This window comes from Theropithecus gelada, chromosome 11, assembly GCF_003255815.1.
Source record: "Theropithecus gelada isolate Dixy chromosome 11, Tgel_1.0, whole genome shotgun sequence".
NCBI classification, from domain to species: Eukaryota; Metazoa; Chordata; class Mammalia; order Primates; family Cercopithecidae; genus Theropithecus; species Theropithecus gelada.
The window spans coordinates 52,985,201-53,004,964 of record NC_037679.1 but is presented as its reverse complement, the minus strand read 5'-3'; the positions used below and the strand labels follow the sequence as shown (position 1 = coordinate 53,004,964).

The window sequence follows — 19,764 nt, the reverse complement described above, 5'->3', positions numbered from 1 at the left end:
TGCATTCCCGTAGGCCCAGCTACGCAGGAGGCTGAGGCAGGAGAATCACTTGAACCCGAGAGGTGGGGAGGCAGAGGTTGTGGTGAGCTGAGATCGCGCCACTGCACTCCAGCCTGGGCAACAGAGCAAGAGAAGAAAGAAAGAAAAGAAAGGAAAGGAAGGAAAGGAAGAAAAGGAAAGAAAGGAAGAAAGAAAAGAAAAATTAAGAGGAAGGAAAAAAGAGAAAAAGTAGGGAAATGAATAAGGGAGAAGGAAAGAATAATACTCACCCTTGCTTTCCCCTCTCCCCGTCTCATGCCCCTCCCCAGTTCCCAGCCCTAGGTCTCCCAATACTATCACCAGCACCTGTGTGACAAGAGCCCTCTCTCTCCTGGGTTACAGAGGAGGTCCTTTTCTGCTCTGACTCCAGCCTGATGGAAACACTCCATTTTTGCTACAGAGCTGCAATAGAGCAATGACTTATTGGCTTCTTTAATAGGAATTCAATACATTTTTCCATAAAATAACATTACATTGTGGCTAAAGTTTATAATACTAGTGGCTTTTTATTTAAAAAAAAAAAGTGTAATAAAGATCCACTAATCTGAAACCCCAAAAGTGGTAAAAACCATTCTTTTTTTATAACTCATTTGGCAGCAAAATCTGACCTGACCTGAACTCATTTGGCCTGAATTCATTTGGTGACAAACCTGACCTGAACTGACATGAGGCTGTATTTATAGTTTTTATTTATCCCACTGCATGTGAATATTCATCAGTTTCACTGCAGAAATATTAATGTGCTTGATTATAGGATCCTGTTCCAGACCACACTGCCGTGCTATATAATAACTGGTACATGCACAATATTATCCTACTTTAAAAAAAAAAATCCAAATTCAGCAAAATCTGGTCTCAATGGTTTTGAATACAGAATTGTAGAACTGTATTTATTCAGATTTAACCTCTTTGAACCTTGGGTTCATCGCAAGTCTGAAATTAGATTGTAGCCAACATCATTTTTGGGGGGAAATACATTCTTAATTTCAAACAAGCAACTTAAAAAGGAACTTTTGGAATACCACTAATTCCTGGGTTGGGATCTAACTGTATAAAAGTATGCAATAAAGAAAAATTCTTCATGATAAAAGGTTTTCATTCTGCAAAAAAATTATCAGGTTCCACTTCCCATTCCCACATAATCTTCAGGGAAGTCCAACTTCCGAAAAGAATGGCCAATCTTCTTGGACCTCTCTGTGTGCTGAGGAGGATATTGGAATATTAGAACGTGGACAGAGGAAAACAGAGGTAATATTAGAAATCCTACGAACTGCTTCCATTCTGTCATACTGTTCATTTATGTTTCTGCCAAAGTTAAGTTTTTATGATTTTTATTGCAACTCAAAGTTAACCTTTCTAGCACGAGGACAGTATCAAATGCCACCCCTTCAAACAAGATGGGTTCAAGGGAAAATCCCAATCTTCTTTAATCATTTTATGAATATGATGAATCTTGTAGCTCATTAATTTTCTCTCATTTTGTTTTGGCTGCTAGAAAGTCCAGAGCCAAATTTACAGCCTAGCTCTAGCCCCATACAGAATTTTATATTACATGTTCTTTGCCCTAATCCTATTCATCCTAGAATGGTTGTTTTTCTCCTAGACTTATTTTCCCTTTACCTTAATTTCATCTCTTCATTTTAGGTGATGGTGGTGGTGGTGGTGGTAATAGTGTGTGTATGTGTGTAAATTTCCTCAATATCTTTTTGTAATAAGGCAGAGAAGGAATAAATAGGCAAATAAGTAATTGTATACTTAATAATGTACTGGCATGGATCCATTTACTTCCAGCTGTAAAGACTTCAGTCATATCAGAACTCTAAATCATTCCACTTGGTTAATTACACAAATACTGAGCCATAATTAAAACCTTCTATACCAAAATGCCCATGACCATCATTCATTATATGAAAATAATCACAAATTAGGAGAAACAACAGAAGTACCTTACCTACGTTGCACATTTCAGATATAGAGTCACCTGAGATATATGGCTGAGACTGGATTATCACATTCACTGCAAGGGCTGAGGGAAGTACTGGTTTCAAGTGTCAACATACCTGCTACCTATGCCTCTACCTCACATCACCAGACCACCAGTCACTTCCCCATAGCACAGCTTCCTAGTATGAGACTGTGAGATCCCCACTTCTCTCCCTGGGCCTCCTACTTGCTAGAGTTACTGGAAGACATTAGAGTCACTAAAAGGAAGTGGGGAAGTCCAAAAGAGTATTCATAAAACTCCCCTAAAAGCTAAACATTTTCTGTTCCTTGCATCTGTTGGTCATCCATTTATTTTTTTTCCAGTAATTTCAAAGCACTAGAATTTGCCCATATGTAATTCATACTTCTGAATAGTTGTCCAGTTAAAATTAATGAACGAGAAAAATTAGAATTTAAGTAGAAAACAGTAATCGAGATCCATAAACAGTAAATTTGGACATATAAGCAAGTGTGCCCTCCCCTCACCACAACAACCTTTAAGAACTATGCAGCTCTGTAAGAAGTGAAGAGGGGGCCGGGCGCGGTGGCTCAAGCCTGTAATCCCAGCACTTTGGGAGGCCGAGATGGGCGGATCACGAGGTCAGGAGATCGAGACCATCCTGGCTAACACGGTGAAACCCCGTCTCTACTAAAAATACAAAAAAAAAAACTAGCCGGGCGAGGTGGCGGGCGCCTGTAGTCCCAGCTACTCGGGAGGCTGAGGCAGGAGAATGGCGTGAACCCGGGAGGCGGAGCTTGCAGTGAGCTGAGATCCGGCCACTGTACTCCAGCCTGGGCGGCAGAGCAAGACTCCGTCTCAAAAAAAAAAAAAAAAAAAAAAAGAAGTGAAGAGGGGGTTTACATGTGCCCAACTTGGAAGTTGCAAATTCAAGTACATTTTAGATATGAATAAATGGCAGCTAGGTCAGGGAACCCAGTTTCTTACCCAAAATTGGAATCTAACAGAATTATATTTGAATATACCAAAAACTTTCCATGGATAAAACTAGAGTGCAGAGGAAAACCATTCTTTTTAAACTGCAATTATTATTTTTATTTTATATAGTGGTGGTACTGGAAACTGATCTATTATGATACCAAAAACAAAACAAGAAAATCAGGGAAGATTTTGCAAGGTAGAAAAAGTTTGAGTTTAAAAAGCAACAACTACTTATGGTGAATGTTTATTGTTTTTATTAAACCTCTAGAATTATGTATAAGTAATATTTGATGTTACTTGGATTTAATTTTACCTTGCAAAATTTTCAAAATTAAGATGCTTAAAATCTCTTTTAAATGGTTGCTTATGATGTTACCATGACAACAAAGTGGTACCCAGAGGGGTATGGTAAGCAGAATGCCAAAGATCTCTCCCGAGAAGTCCCATTACCCAGTTATTCAATCATGCACTTAAGTAGGTACTGCTATGAAGGGACAATGCAAGTGTGATAAAGGTTACTAATCAGTTGACTAGCAAGATTAGCCTGGATTATCCAGTTGGGCCAGTCTAATCATATGTCCTTTAAAAGTAGAAGAGAAATGCATTAGGGGAAGGCAGGGAAATCTAAAGCAAATTCCACACACTGTGGCTGCCTTTGAAGATGTAGATGGGCAGCCTCTAGAAGACCCTGGGCTAACAGCCAGCAGTTAGTGCTCTCCAAGAAAGGAAACTGGGCCCCCAATACAACTACCCCATGGAACTAAATTCTGCCAATGAGCCCGAAAGTGGATTCTCCCCGGAAGGCCTACAGGTACAAGTCCAGGCCTGCTGCTCTCTTTACTTCAGCCTTGTGAAGGCCCTGGGCACAGAAGCCAGGAGAACCACCCTGTGCCAAGCTTCTGACCCACAGAAATGATGAGAAAATAAATGGATATGGTAAGCCACTACATTTGTGGTAATATGTTGCGCCCGTAATAGAAAATGAATACAAGGGGTGAAGCGAAAAATAACCAAAAATGAGCACATAAGAGTCTGTTAAACTCATTTATCTTTATTTAGTGATTTCAGCTAAAGCACAATAAATTACATAGAAACTAAAAATAAAACAAAATAGAAAACAAAACTACCATAACAGAGAACAGGATATGTGTGAAATAATCAAAGGAATTTTTTAAATTAAAAAAAAAAATGTGGCTAACATAACATTTTATTGCACAATTTCAAGCACTACCTTGAAATTGGAAATTTTGCTGTTGTTTCTAAACAATTCAAAAGAAGATGCATAAAGCAAGGATCTGGAGCCCAGTATGTGATTATAGTTGCCCTGAATATAAGAAGAGAACACTCATCATGGTCTTCAAGCATGCACCACTCTCACTAAAATATATGAATAAGAATAACTTTAGGCTTTTTATTATTGAAGGGACAGTAATAATAATTACACGGGGAATTCAGCTTACTACAGGAAATAACATTCTATTCGAGACCAGCCTGGGCAGCATAGCAAAACCAAATCTCTACTAAAAAATACAAAAATTAACCAGGCGGTGACGAGGGCCTGTGGTCGCAGCTACTGTGGAGGCTGAAGTGGGAGGATCGCTTAAGCCTAGGAGGTGATGGTTGCAGTGAACTGAGATGGCCCCACTGCACTCCGGCCTGGATGACAGAGCACTCCGGCCTGGATGACAGAGCAAGACCCTGTCTCAAACAAACAAACAAACAAAAAAAAAAAAAAAAAGGAAAGAAAAAGAAAAAAAAAAGAAATAATATCCTGATAATTACAACTCTCCAGCAATGGTATGGACTGCTTCAAAAAGCAGAAATGTTATAAAAAGATTCTTAGAATCCCATAGAAAAATTGGCCTAAAAAAACCTCTATATTCTAACTCCAAAATTCTGATTCCATTTACTTAGTAACACAGGGAATACTGGCATTATCGGAGTACTAGTCAAGTTACTATTATTCTATAGGCCACATTAATTCATTAAGTTTAATATTAGGTATGCAGGACAATTGTCATAGCAACATAATTAGCATTACAAGTTCCTAAGCAGAAATATGCAAAATACTAAAACGAAACTATTTTAAAGGACAGATACTTATTTTTAATTCTGCAAGATTTCTTTTCAAAAGTGAAGTTTGGTGTAGCCTCTGGTCTGGGGCGGAAGATGAGAATGGGAGGGCGGCCTGACCCCCGCCCTGATGAGGAAGGACCCAGCGCACAACCTGTTCAGGATCTGCAGCCGCACGAACACCTGAGTCTACCCGAATGGTTCGCCCCTTCAAAACAAGATCTGCGGAACGGCTCGGGACACAAGAAGAAATTGCCGGCAACCTGCGATCGCTCATTTTTTACCGACAGTGGGCAGCGGGCAGTCGGAAGGAATGCCCATTTCTCCAGTGTTCCTTCCCAGAAGCAAATGCAAGTGTTTGTTTATGCAAGATTTACGTTTCACTCAGGTTTGGGTTGGGTTTGTTTCCTGGAGATTGAGCTGAGTTTCCCTGGTTTTGCTGGAGGACAAGTTGATCGCTCCGTATTTACCTTTCACTTGGGCCAAATTGGACAAATGCAAATAAACAGGTCTTGCAGGCGCCCCCCCGCCCCACCCCGCAGTCGGCACCCCCTCCCCGCGCTGGGTCGGGCAGCTGGGCCCGCAGAGGCAGCCGCGCGCCTCCCTGCCCCGCTGCGCAGCCTGCGGGTGCCCGGCCAAGCGCTGGCTTATCTGCGGCTCCCACAGCGCCCCCGCATTCACCAGTTCCTAGAGCAGGGATTCCGAGAAAAAAGAAAGAGCCGGGTTCCCTAGAAACATTAAATTAACACAAGGGATCTGGAAACGAAACAGCAGATGCCTGAAAGCCTTCTCCTTGACGGCTTCCTGCCTTCTTGGAAAATCTTTGCATTAAAATAGCTTGAATTACCCTGCTCGGCCAGATGCTGCTCGGGAACTTCATTTTGGGCTAACATGAAAGCAGAGTTTGACATCTTTTAAAGGATTTTTCTTTTCGAGGTGGTTTGAAGAGCGCCTTTGGGTTGCTGACATTAGCAAGGACCCGTGGCTGGGTGTTTTGCATTACAAGAGAACTTTCCATAACAATGGCTAGCAAATCAGATAACAATGATCATGGCGTGTAGAGGAGACGCGGTAGAGCACAGAATGAGCACTAAGGGTTCAGAAGCAGAGGTTCCTCTCTCTGGGAAGAGCCTAGAAAGAGCTCTTCTAGGGGGCCGGCCGCCTCCTTTTACAGGGGAGAAAATGTCTTTTATTTCTAAGCCTACTTATTTTGACCATAGCTATGAGAACTATCTAATGGCATTTCCAGAGAGTCACAAACAAGCAGAAAGGCTTGTGAGTAATATTTTATCAGCCTCTTTGTTCTAAAGCCCGTGGTCTAACCTCCACCGACCCTATCTGCAAATTAATCAGACCATGTAATTTGTAAATTCAAACCCAGATTAATAACCACACACCTTGAACAGTGGGTCTTCAGCACAGACTGTATTCCACTTTCATGTCATGTTAACTTTCATATTTTAGAATTTTGGTAGCTGAGAACAAGACCCAAAGCTTCCTATGAGGTATCAGGATTTTACAGAGGAAATCGTTTTTACTGGAGTAGCATCTTCTTTGACACTTTAACTTTTTTTCCATGATAACCTTTATGAAAGGACTCTATAATCCTTAGTCGCTAATTTATGTGTCAAGCTTTCTAGTAAACTGGACAATAACCTACAGTCCTAATAGGATTCTATGCTTAACCCAAATTTAAGAGCACCAGATGGGGGATAAGTATATTACAACAAGATACTCTAAACAAAAATAAAATTAAATATCCTTGCCTTAGCATGAAAGCAATAAAACTCATCTTAAAGCAATGCAGTCAGACAAAATCATTGCATCTGTAATAAGGGTGAGTATACAGCTACGGGAGTTAGCAGCCCTGAATATTTCTGTTCTAACGACTCACAAGAGATACACAAAATCTATCATTCCTCCCTGATGTACGAAAAAATAAAAGGCAATTTCATAACACCTTTGGTGCTTTCTAACTTAATAGTTGGCCTTCAAGAAAAGCAAGTACAACTTTTGAGTGTTTATAAGAAAGCAAAGGAAAATGTTGCAAAAAATTACTTGGCTCAAAGGCCACAGAGAAAGCCGGAATCTGCAGGACTCACCAAACTACACAGCTGTTTTAAAACTGAAAGTCAAACAGCTTTTAACAGGTATTAAGTATTTTCTACAACAAAATTATCAAATATACATACTTCTTTTTACACTGCAAATAGACATTTTATTTCTATTAGAAAAAAACGATAGTTACACAAACAATAACTAGATTGCTGTAATAAATATAACTAGCCACATAATACTAGTCAATGCTGGCTTTTTAAAAAATTACCAGAGAATTTCAAAATGATTCTGAATGATCAAGTGTGACTCCTATATTTTTTAGATAGGCATTGATGTTAAGAATATGGCTTTCACAGAAACATAATCCAATTTATCTGATTTCCATATATCTGATTTCCATATATTAATCATGGCAACAAATAAAAATGATGACAAAAATCACGAAGATAGCTTAAATTTTTTTAAATTAAAAAACAAAACCTTAGGTAAACCACATTAAGGAAGATTAACAAATCTGACAATCCTCCTCCAAAACTGTTTTTCGAAAAAAAGTCTTAAGGTCATAGAAAAATGTGGATGGCTTATAACCCTTAAAATTCCTTTTAGTTAATGAGAATCTCATTTTTGGAATTTCTTCAAACTTAACTGAAATGTTAATGAAAACGAGAAATATTTAGATGTTGAGAAAAAAAGTTGTTCTAATTATTCTGCCTCACTATCTAATTTCAGCTCATCAAAGTTAAATAGCTAGTAAACAACTGGTCTGTTTTGGCAGATTTTTTTCTATTTTAAAATTCATTACTAAATATATGAGGTTACTACTAGTTAAAATTCTGAATCCAAATGCCATACATGCTGTTGTAAAAACTGTGCAGTTTTAAATATATTTTTACTTCTATGTATTTTTGAATCTTTAGCCAAACTCCTCCAGTAAAGTTTTAGTTTATTATGTTTTCTAAAATAAAAACATTTGTATTTTATGCTATAAAAATCAATAAATGTCTACTAATGTTAGGTGCTCCAAAATAAATGATTCAAAAGTTTTAATGAAAGCCCTCTTATAATTAAAGAAGGTGATTGGTAATGAGGAAGAAAATGGAAGGCATATTTACAATAAATCAAAAGCAGAATTGTGATTAATGGGCTCCACAATGATTATTAATGTTCTCCCTATAAAATATTGGTCTTTGTATTAATTTGAAAGTACAGACTGGGTTCTTTCCTTTGATAAATGAAAAATGATTTTTTTTCCTATTTTAAGATGAGAATGACTATTTTTAAAACAGAAGACTACATCCAAGATCTTTCCCTTTCCCCAGTTCAAAATTATGAGTTTTCTTTTTGTCTTTTTGAATTCTTGAAATCCAGTGACATTGTCATAGCTCTGAGAACCAAGAAAATCGAAGCCACTAACTGTAGGAGACAGACAGCCTTTATGCTTTTGATTATATTTTCCTAGAAAAATTTTTATGATATTTAATCTTAATAGCTTTTTTTTTTTTTTTTTAGGAAATCCTCTAATGCCAATAAGGGAGAATCTAAATCTCAGGAGTTTAGGCAAATTTAACCCATCAGCATAGCTTGAAAATAGGATAATTTAATAAAACCTCAATAATACATTGGTTTTTAAATAATATGTTATATACTCTCGATATATATATATCCTGCTAAGATTAGTAGGTACCAACCTCATATCTGTATTGGAAATAAACAGGGTGCACATTTTTAAAAGGAGAAGAGGCTACACTAACTACTACTCAAAGTCTCCTCAACATTTGGATGCAGGAGAGAGATGGAAAGAAAGTCGAGTTCTTCATCAGGGCTGGTGCCCATCCCACAGCACTACACTTCCTCCTATCCCCTGACCACTGCCAAGGTCAGTCGGGATAGGTGGGCTCGTGTCTCTACATAGTCAGATACCTGTGTATTTTGCTGGGAGAAGGGGAAAAATAAATACATAAAAATAAACAAAACTCTCTATTCCCAAACTCCCTGTATCCTTTCAAAGTCACACTTTATTAATGGAAATTAAAACGATGAAGAAAGAAACCACTAGTAACCTAAATAAGCTTCCCCTTAAAGACACATTTTAACACCAACAAGAAGACTTTCTTCTTTCACTTTCTTCCTTCCTTCCTTTCCTCGTTTCTCTCTCTCTCTCTCTTTCCTTCTTTCTTTCTCCTTCCCTCTCTCTTTTCTCTTTTTCTTTCTAGCCAGAGTTTGTGACTTACTAATTATTTTTATTCTGTTTGAATCAGGTCCCTGTTATGTTTTGTGATTTTCTGAAATGAAGTTAAGATTTCCATTATTTATGAGAATAAAACAGGAGGTTGACACTTTATGCACAAAAAAGAATAACCAAAGGTTACAATGACATCAGTTTTGGTTTTTATTGAGGGCTGGCGTGTTGCGCAGGGTGTGGGGGTGGGAGTGGGGTGAAGCAGGTGTGAGGAATGAGTTTGTTTGTTTCTTCCAAGAGAGGGCTTTGCTTCAGTCAGTGTTGCTGCAGTCCCAATGAAGGGGCCCACTCTGCCAGCTCTTCCGTGTAGACTTCATAACTGAGCGGGCAGGCTCAATTCTCTAGGAAGCCTGACGTTGGCAACTGTACCTCATGGAAGAATTCCACAAAAGGTTAAATTAGGGTGAGATTGTCAACAGGCTTCAAAAAGGCAGAGTTCCAGGGCCCATGCCTGAGGTCTCATGGGCCTCCTTCAGGTCCTCGTCCCCACAGTCTGACACTTTTGGCCCTTCTCTTCTCCAGCTCCCCACCCCATTCTTCAGTCAGCCCTTCCTTTTTCCTCTAACCCTGCAAAAAATGAGCAGCGCTGTTGTTTTGTTCCAACTGACAAAACAGCTAAGAAACAGCAGAACATGACTGCCCTTTGCAAAATGGGCCATGTGATCCTCCTAGCTCAATTCAACACTTCCAGTAAACTTGAATAGAAAGGGAACTGTTTATGAAACTCTCCTGCTTGCCTTCGGAATACTCTCATCCTCTCCCTTCTCAGCCTCCTAAATACCCAAATGAACTTATATAATGAGCTTTATTTTATCACCCTGAAATTCTTCCTCAGTCCAAATTGCTAATGTGGCAGGTTCCAGCTGCCCAAATTCCCTAAACAACATTGCCTGTTCCATAAAAAGCATGCAATTGCAAGCACAGCAGTCCTGCTCTGGTTCTCAGAACTATAAACCAACTACCCAGCTCCCTGGCCCAGGAAGGCTATGAAACAGGCAACATGGACAATTTAAAGGTGTACAATATCCGAGGTTCCATTTCACCCTTAGGCAGCCCGGAGTGGAAAAGGTAAGGCCACCCTCCATTTTTCTTCTGAGTACTATATTGATTCTCTGGAAACTCTCTCTGTTCCAAAAGAAACCACCCCATCCCGTGGAGAAAAGGTGACACTGAATTTGCACTGCTTTTTCTGGTGGCATTTGTTTGACTAAGAGGGAGCAGAGTTCCATACAACAGACTGCTTTATTTGTGTGATTTGAAAATAACACATACCAGATTAGTTCCCTAAATGCAGATTAGTACAAAGTTTGAATCCTTTCTTTCAAATTAATTAATGTAATCTCAATGTTTATATAATAGACATTGACTTTTATCTGACACATACAATATATGACTCTGCCTTTAGCAAAAATACCATTCAAGCTATCTTCAGCAGATGTGAATGCTTTATTTTGATTTTGGGGACTCCAAAGAGAGTCCATAACCTACCTTGGCATTGTCATATCTCAAAAAAGCCTTCTTCATACTTGCAATATAGTAATATCTAAGTACTTGGACATCCCGGCACAAAATACGTGAGTCCACATCTCCCTGTTTTTCACTATTCCCTCTGCAACCTTGTTCACATAGCAAACTCTAAAATAGTCTTCAATAGGCAGCCTATGCCACCTTCCCTCAACTATCCCAGACCAGTAGTCATCACTGCCTCCTCTGCCCCTTGCACATGTCTCTATGTGGTCTCACCAGACAGTACCATGTTTGCTCATATGTCTGTGTCACTTACTCAACTCAAAGTTCCTTGAGGAACTAATTGTATTTGTATCTCCAGTGCCTTGCATATTTTATATCACATAATAAGTACTATAAAAGAGAACTAAACTTACATGGCTATGAAATGACTTACAGTTTTTAACTGGAATGAGCTTAGTACAAGACTCACATAGATGCTGGTGGTTGATCCTAAGTTTCTCATGCTGTCATCTGAAATCATTTGCTCTTGCTCTACATTCAGAGGAGAAAGAAAAACTGGTGACACTTCTCTGGCCTCTATATCATAATTAGACCATGGGTAGGAGCTGAGAAACTAGAAAATATTTAGCCTACCCCTAGTCACATCCTAAAAGACACCAATGTGGAGCTCAAGGAACTCAGTGGATTTATCAACATTTAACACACCCTATATTCACCCATTATAACTACTTGAATTGGCATGGATGGGAATAGTAGATTTTATTGTGGAGAACAGAATAAATCTAATAAAAGAAATAACTAGAGGAAAAGTTGGGACTAGCTGATGTTTTTAAGTAGAGATGGGAAAAACATAAATGATGGTGGTCAGCACAGAAAGTTTTGAACGTAAGGACTTTAGAAATCAATGTGGTCAGCTGGGCGTGGTGGCTCACGCCTGTAATCCCAGCACTTTGGGAGGCCGAGGCAGGTGAATTACAAGGTCAGGAGATCAAAACCATCCTGGCTAACACGGTGAAACCTTGTCTCTACTAAAACTACAAAAAATTAGCTGGGTGTGGTGATGGGCCCCTGTAGTCCCAGCTGCTCAGGAGGCTGAGGCAGGAGAATGGCATGAACCCAGGAGGCGGAGCTTGCAGTGAGCCTAGATTGAGCCACTGTACTCCAGCCTGGGCGACCAAGCAAGACAGTCTCAAAAAAAAAAAAAAAAAAAAAGAAAAAGAAAAAAGAAAGAAAGAAAAAGAAAAAAGAAATCAATGTGATCACTGTTTTCTAGTAATAGGCTGACCATGGACAAGAATAATAGGTACATTATTCCCCAGTCCCTTTGCAATGTACTATACTGTTATTTAAGCATCCCAGCATCATGCTTGCTTTCATAAATACAAGTCTAGCTCAATTGTCACAATTCTGCTGTGAGGCTCTTTTTTAATGATTTCTATGTCATGCTCCCCAAAAGTCTTTCTAAAATTATACCAAAGGGAAAGAGGCAAAAAAAAAAGGGGAGCTTAAATGTTTTGAGAAGCTGTTAGATGTGCCCGGTGATTGCTATGCACTTCTTTTTGAGACAGAGTCTCCCTCTGTCACCCAGGCTGGAGTGCAGTGGCGTGATCTCGGCTCACTGCAACCTCAGCCTCCAGGGTTCAAGGGATCCTTCCACCTCAGCCCCCTACTAGATGAAAATACAGTCGTGAGCCACCACAACTGGCTTGCTATGCACTTTACAGACACCATCTGTATCACCCTCCCAACAACTCCACTTGATAGGAATAATTATTCTCATTTTAAATCAGTTTTAACCTAGGTCTCTCTGGTTCTAGATCTAGTATTTTTTCTATAAATAATACTGTTCCAATTTCTTTTGGTTTTCTTTTCATAGAGATGGGGTCTCACTTTGTCACCCAGGCTGGTCTCAAACTCTTGGATTCAAGCAGTCTTCTCACGTTGGTCTCCCAAAGTGCTGGGAGTACAGGCATGAGCCACTGTACCTGACTGACTGTTCCTATTTCTAGTATCAGCATGAAGAACACGAGAAAGTCAGCTTCAAAGGTAAAAGGTGTATCATTCATTCATTCAACTTTATTCCACAGCTATTATGAACCAGGCACTATAGTCTCTTTGAGGATATAAACATAAATAAGTTCTGGGACTTGACTTCAACTTGCTCACAGTCTAATGGAAAAGAGACATAAAAACAAATAACTTGGTTTATTCTATTTTCCCTAGGTTCTGTATTTGGGTCCCCAGCCCTTGTCACTTTTTGCTGCCACTTTACTAACTTTCCATATCTTAATAGTTACTTTCTCTTTATTTACACATTAGAAAAACACGAGAAACCTGCACCATTTTGTAAGCTGCCTACACTGCTAAAATCGCATCCTAGAGGGAAGTGAGATGGAACAAACCATAAGCATTTGAACTCGCTTGTGCCGCTCTGGGTTTCCATGCCGCCACAGTGTTTGTTCATTCATTTATTTGCATATTTTGGAGGGCCTACAGGAGGCCCAGTGCTAGCCAGGGAAACAATGGTGAAAATGACATAACTAGCGTTCTGCCCCCATGAAGCTTACCCTCTAACCTTTACAGGAAGGGGAGGCAGGCAGTCAACAAAATCCTGGATTGTGATAGGTGAGTCATGAAGGAAAACCACAGGGTGCCATGAGAAAGCACATATGGTACAGGGACCTGACCTTGGCAGGGCGATGAGAAAGGCCTCCCCTAGGAAGTGGCATGAAAGCTGAGATCTGTGAGTTGAGTGGGATTGGCTTGGTGAAGATAGGGGGAAGAGGGACAAAAAGGGAAACAGAGAGGATTCCAAGCTGAGGGAACAGTGCATGCAAAGGGCTGAAGCTGGAAGGAACACAATGCCTCTGAGGTCAGGAAAGAAGGCTAGCATTTGCAGAAGATAGGCAATACGAGGGACAGGGCCCAGACACAGAGTTGTGAAGGAGGCACTGGCCCAGTGATGCAGTGGGTTTCAGATCTCATTCTAGGAGCAGTGGGAACATATTGAAAGGTTAAAGCAGCTCAGTTGAGTGCATTTAATGTTCTTTAAAATTCCCTTGGCTACCTGTGATTAAAGTATTAAGAAAAACACAGCGTGAAAATATGTTTCATTGATGAGAAACTTGTTTAGGATACAAAAAGTGGTATATATAAAAGAGTTCTAAATTAAAAATAATGGGTTTTATTCATCGCACTGTTATCCTGGGTAGGTTATTTAATCTCAAAATATTTTTGTTTCCTCATCTAGCAAATGAAAATACTAAAAAATTCAAACTTCACATACTTGTTTTAAAAAGCAAATGAAATAACACACTTGAAAATGCTTTGAATCTCTAAAATGTAAGCTCCTTGAGGGAAGGGACTTTGACTGTTTTGTTCACTACTATACCTAGGACCTAGAAGATGGATGGATGGATGGATGGATGGATGGATGGGATGGATGGGATGGATGGATGGACGGATGGATGGATTGATGAACAGATGGATGGCTGGATATAAGAAAGTGAGGGAAGAAGAGATGAAGGGAAAAAAGAAAGGAAGAGAAGGAGGGAGGAAGGGAAAAAAGCATTTTAATATGTGCCACATTTAATATGTGCCAGGCAGGTGGCTCATGGCTGTACTCTGAGCACATTGAGAGGCTGAGGTGGACAGATGGCCTGAGCCCAGGAGTTTGAGACCAGCCTGGGTAACATGGCGAAACCCTGTCTCTACAAAAAATATAAAAAATTAGCAGGGTGTGGTAGTGCATGCCTATAGTCACAGCTTCTCAGGAGGCTGCGGTGTAGGATCGATTGAGCCTGGGAGGTTGAGACTCCAGGAGGCCTTGATCACCACTGCAGTCTAGCCTGGGTAACAGAGTGAGACCCTGTCTCAAAAAAAAAAAAAAAAAAAAAAAAAGGATAGATGAATGGATGAATAAATCACATCAAGCACCATACGGTGCAAATATGAAGCAAGACATACAGCATGTAGCAGTCCACCTGAGCAGGCAGCCTCCCAGGAACTCGATGTCACAGCGTCACCAATGCTTGCCAAGCAGCCAGGCCTTCCTTCAGTGCTGGCACGCTGGGCACCTCCAGCAGCTATTACAGATGGCTGGGTGATAGGGGCAAGCACAGCGTCAGAGGCCCATGACATCACCTCTTCAATGTCGCTGGTGAGAGGGGTGATTGTGAGAAATGAAACACTGCCTTTTCCTGCTTCTTCTTCCTCATATACTAGTCTCTGATACACACCCCAAAGCCAAGCCCTAAGTACACATCCTTCTCCACTCATATAATCCCTACCTACAGATTCTTATTCTTTATTTACCAAATGTAGTATTATAATACATTTTTATATAACTTATTAACACTTTTCTTACATTGCACAGTCTTAGCTATGTGTGCCCAATTCCTTAAAGAATTACAACTAAAGATAAAAAAGAGAAAAGGGAAAATATTAAAAGCCTTAAGATGTTCTTTGATATTTATTAGCTTTATAACAATAATGATAGTAACCATTTGTTGAATACTGACTTTCCTCCAGGCATAGAGTTTGACACTTAGCCTATATCACTTCAAATCCTTACAACCTCCAACAACGTCAGCATTATGACTCCATTTCTTGGGGAAGAAAATTGAGGCACAGAGCAGAATGATTTGCCCAAGGTTAGGAGGTTGTTAAGGGCAGAACCAGTGTTCAAATCTGGGTCTATTAGACAACACAGTGTGCATTCTTTTCATTACACTACATATTATTGCAAAAATCTTCCAAAAGAAATCAGACTACTTATGATAAAAAGAGCAACCACTTACTGAACATTCAATATGTGCCAGGCACTGTTATGCTCTTTACAAAAATTATTTCATTTAATCCTCTCAACAACTCTGTCAGGTCTGTACTTTTGAAATGAAGAAACTAAAGCTTAGAGAGACTAGAGTGACTTGCCAAAGCTCAAAAAACGACTAAGTGGTAGAGCCTGGATTTTAACCCAGGTCTGTCTGACTCTAAAATGCACCCTCTTAAACTGCTACACAAGAGTCCCACTATTCAAATACCATCAGTATAACTTGCATGCCTTCAAAGGAGAATGTCAAAACAGAAGAACAGGGTCAACAAACCATTTTAAAGATAATTCCAAATAACTACTGCATTAAGACACCATCTCTAAGAGCCCATTACTAACCATTTTCTCTGAGATGTCGCCTTGTTCTGTTGTCCCAAATGGCCTTTAGAGCGATCTGCAAGCAGTGTTTTCAATACAAGTGTTTTCCTTTTACATTTGGTAAGTAATTTGAAAATCTGTTTCTAAAACTACCAGTTCAATCAAATGGAGCTCATATCTCTGCATCCAAATCTTTAGAGATGCTATGAAAATGCACATTAAAGTTACTTAGTCCACAATTCTTATTAAATAATGTTCTTTGATGGTCAGGATAATGTTCAAAATCAATGTGCAAATTGCTCATGTCATATAAAATACTAGATTTCACTGGTTTTTGTTTTTGTTTTTGTTTTTGTTTTTTGAAATGGAATTTCACTCTTGTCGCCCAGGCTGGAGTGCAATGGCGCAATCTCGGCTCACCACAACCTCCGCTTCCTGGGTTCAAGTGACTCTCCTGACTCAGCCTCCCGAGTATTTGGGATTACAGGCACCCATCACCATGCCCGGCTAATTTTATATTTTTAGTAGAGATGGGGTTTCTCCATTCTGGTCAGTCTGGTCTCGAACTCCCGACCTCAGGTGATCTGTCCACCTTGGCCTCCCAAAGTGCTGGGATTACAGGCGTGAGCCACCGTGCCCGGCCAGATTTCACTGTTTCATAATACATTTTGAAGGTTATATCAAGCATTTTAAGATATGCCCAACATGATTGTCTCCCTATCAGAAATAATTCTTTTCTAAACCAGAAGAATCCTCAGGCAGGTCTCCTTAGCTATATTTGTTAAGCTATATAGCTATATTTGTTAAGCCAAATTTTTAAAACTTCATTTGTAATTAAGAAGGTGTTCGCCTTCTTGATCTACTGATTGGGCAAAGAGGACTTCCTTGTATCTATGGAGAAGTCTACTCACATAACTTTCACACTGATTGGATGTGTAAACCAAGTCGCTGGCAAACTATTACTTTAAACACAGTCAGTGAAATAGAAGTCTAGAAATTCTTGGAGTAACATGTGGGAAATAATGTATGTGTGAACATATGCCTGTGTCAACTTTCAAAAAGTAAAATATAAGTACAGGAAGTACCTACATACTCCCTAACAAAAGCAAATATACAGACCTGGATGAACATCCCAAAGTTCTGTGCTTAATCTTCAAGTTGAGATGTTCTATCAGTCTGAGAAAATTATAGTATGTATTTTTAAATGCTTTTTTCAACTGGAGTCTATGTATAGAGCAAAAATAAACCAATAAATACTGCAGGAAAATATGAAGAAAAAAAATAAAACACTAATAATTATACCACGGTCAATACTGTGTTTCACAGCCTCCCCAGACTTTTTTCTTGGCATACGTGTATATGACTTGGAGTTTTTCAAATATACAGTTGCACCACAAAACTGTTTTGCAACATGCTTTGTTTTATTTTGTTTTATTTTTCCATCCAATAGTAAATGAGAGTCAGCCGGGTGCAGTGGCTCACACCTATAATCCCAGCACTTTGGGAGGCCGAGGCAGGTGGATCAGTTGAGAGGTCAGGAGTTCGAGACCAGCCTGGTCAACATGGTGAAACCCCGTCTCTACTGAAAACATAAAAATTAGCTGGATGTGGTGGCGTGCACCTGTAATTCAAGCTACTTGGGAAGCTGAGGTGGGAGAATTGATTGAACCCGGGAGGCGGAGGTTGCAGTGAGCCGAGATTGTGCCACTGTACTCCAGCCAGAGTGACAGGGGGAAGCTCCATTTAGGAAAAAAAAAGTAAATGAGGGTCAGTGTTTAAATAATAAATATAGCTCTACATCTTCAATTCTCTCATAACTCATTTAACTGATCTTTCACTGATGGACAAGTTTCTTTCTGTTTGCTTTCATAAATAACACTGAAATGAACACCGTTTACATATAAGCACTTATCAAACTAGTCCTTTCAGACAAATTCTTAGAAGTAGAAAGACTGTATCAAAGGATGTAGCTTTCAATACATATTGCCAAAGTGCCTTCCAGAAAACTCATGGCAGTTGACACTACCACGAGCAATACACGAGAGCGCAGGCTTCACACTCTGATCTTGCCTGGCTATGAATATTCCTTTTCAACTGTTGCCAATCTGATAGGCAAAACAAACGGTAACTTCTGGTTGCTTTCAATGAATTTTCTTTTTATACAAATATGATATATAGGAGCAGTAGATCACTGTTATACTGAAGAGCAAGAGTTTCAGAGGCAGACAGCCCTGGGCTGCAACAGTTCTGCTAAATGTTATGATCTAGGATAAGCTGCTTTAGCTCCCTAAATTAGACTGTCCTCATAGAACAACGTAAATAATTGCACCTGTCCCGTAGTATTTTCTTAAGCAAGATATGATATTAGCCCAGTGCTTGGCAGACGATAAACAGTAAATGGTAGCTGCTAGTAGTAGTGATAGTGATATAGTAGTAGTAAATAATTTGGCGGCCATTTGTATTTCTTCTTTTGCAAATTATCTTTTCATATCTTTGGTCTGATTTTGTCATAGAGAATGCATCTCTTATTTATTAATCTGTAAGAGCTCTCTATAAACTATGGGCAATAACTCTTTGGCCACTATATATGTAGCCAACATTTTCTCCACATTGACATTAGTTTTTAATCTTATTTATAGTGTTCTTTGTAATTTTTGCTTAGTTAAATCTAAGATGATTTTTTGTTTTGTTTTGTTTTATTGTTTTGTTTTGTTTTTGAGATGGAGTCTCTCTCTTGTTGCCCAGGCTGAAGTGCAATGGCGTGATCTCGGCTCACTGCAATCTCTGCCTCCCAGGTTCAAGCGATTCTCTTGCCTCAGCCTCCGGAGTAGCTGGGATCACAGACATGTGCCCCCATGCCTGGGTAATTTTGTATTTTTAGTAGACATGGGGTTTCTCCATGTTGGTCAGGCTGGTCTCAAACTTCCGACCTCAGGTGATCCCCCAGCCTCAGCCTCCCAAAGTGCTGCGATTACAGGCATGAACCACTGCAGCTAGCTGTAATATCTCTTTTTAAAATGTGTTTGGTTTCTGCTATTGGTATCATGCTTACAAAGATCTCCACTACCAAGAGATTATAAAGATTAAGTATATATTTTGTGCTTTTATAGATTATTTAGTTTTTTAACATAAAATCTTTAAACATAAACAATATTGCTATTAAGTAGGAATTTAACTTTATCCTTTTTTTTCCCTCTAAATGACTAGTATGTAATCCCAACACCTTTTATAAATCTTCTCATCACTGACTTGATGTGCCACCTTGACATTAAAGAGTTGATAATTCCTAACCTGAAATTCTGAACTCATAAAGCTCTGAAAACAGAGTCTTTGGTTTTTTGCAGTTTGGTGCTTAAATTCATTTGGTGGTAAAAATTGACCTGAGCTAATGTGAGGCTACTTCTGGTTTTTATCATCCCATTTAGTGTCCGTATTAATCTGTTCTGCTGTGGAAATTTACATGAATTTGATTATGAGACACTGCTAAAAACTCTAAATTTTGAAATATAACTGGCCCCAAACATTTCAGATAAAGGATTGTGAACCTGTACTAGGTTTCCATGTACGCTCAAGCCTGCTTCTAGAATTCCTGTTGTAGCTATGCTCTTATTTTCTTTTTTTCCATTAATGCAATAAATTACATTGATTTTCAAATGCTAAACCAATCTTGCACGTCCAGGATGAACCCCATTTGGTAATGATATATTATCCTTTTTCTGTTTTGCTGGATTCCATTTGTTAATATATTAATGATTTTTGCATCCATGCTTCAGGCTACAATTTTTTCTTTTTTTTTTTTTTTTTTTTTTTTTT

General features: G+C 39.2%; 1 protein-coding gene and 1 long non-coding RNA gene across 8 annotated transcripts in view; one reads left to right on the top strand and one right to left on the bottom strand.

Annotated features, from left to right (window-relative positions):
• Positions 1-19,764, bottom strand: part of CRADD (CASP2 and RIPK1 domain containing adaptor with death domain) — a 386,414-nt gene that overhangs the window by 311,004 nt on the left and 55,646 nt on the right. Inside the window, exon 3 of one of the 7 annotated variants that reach the window (XM_025403600.1) lies at positions 9,459-9,695. The exons of the other annotated variants lie outside the window; for them this stretch is intronic. Within the exon in view, the coding sequence (XP_025259385.1) occupies positions 9,646-9,695 (50 nt within the window). The 3' untranslated portion in view covers positions 9,459-9,645. Of the gene's footprint in view, positions 1-9,458; positions 9,696-19,764 lie in introns of those variants that run through there. 7 annotated transcript variants of the gene reach the window in all.
• LOC112635458 overlaps positions 10,276-19,764 on the top strand; it is a 32,078-nt gene continuing 22,589 nt past the window's right edge. The window contains exons 1-2 of the long non-coding RNA XR_003121918.1: positions 10,276-10,400; positions 12,679-12,848. This is a non-coding gene — a long non-coding RNA (uncharacterized LOC112635458). The remainder of the gene's footprint in view (positions 10,401-12,678; positions 12,849-19,764) is intronic.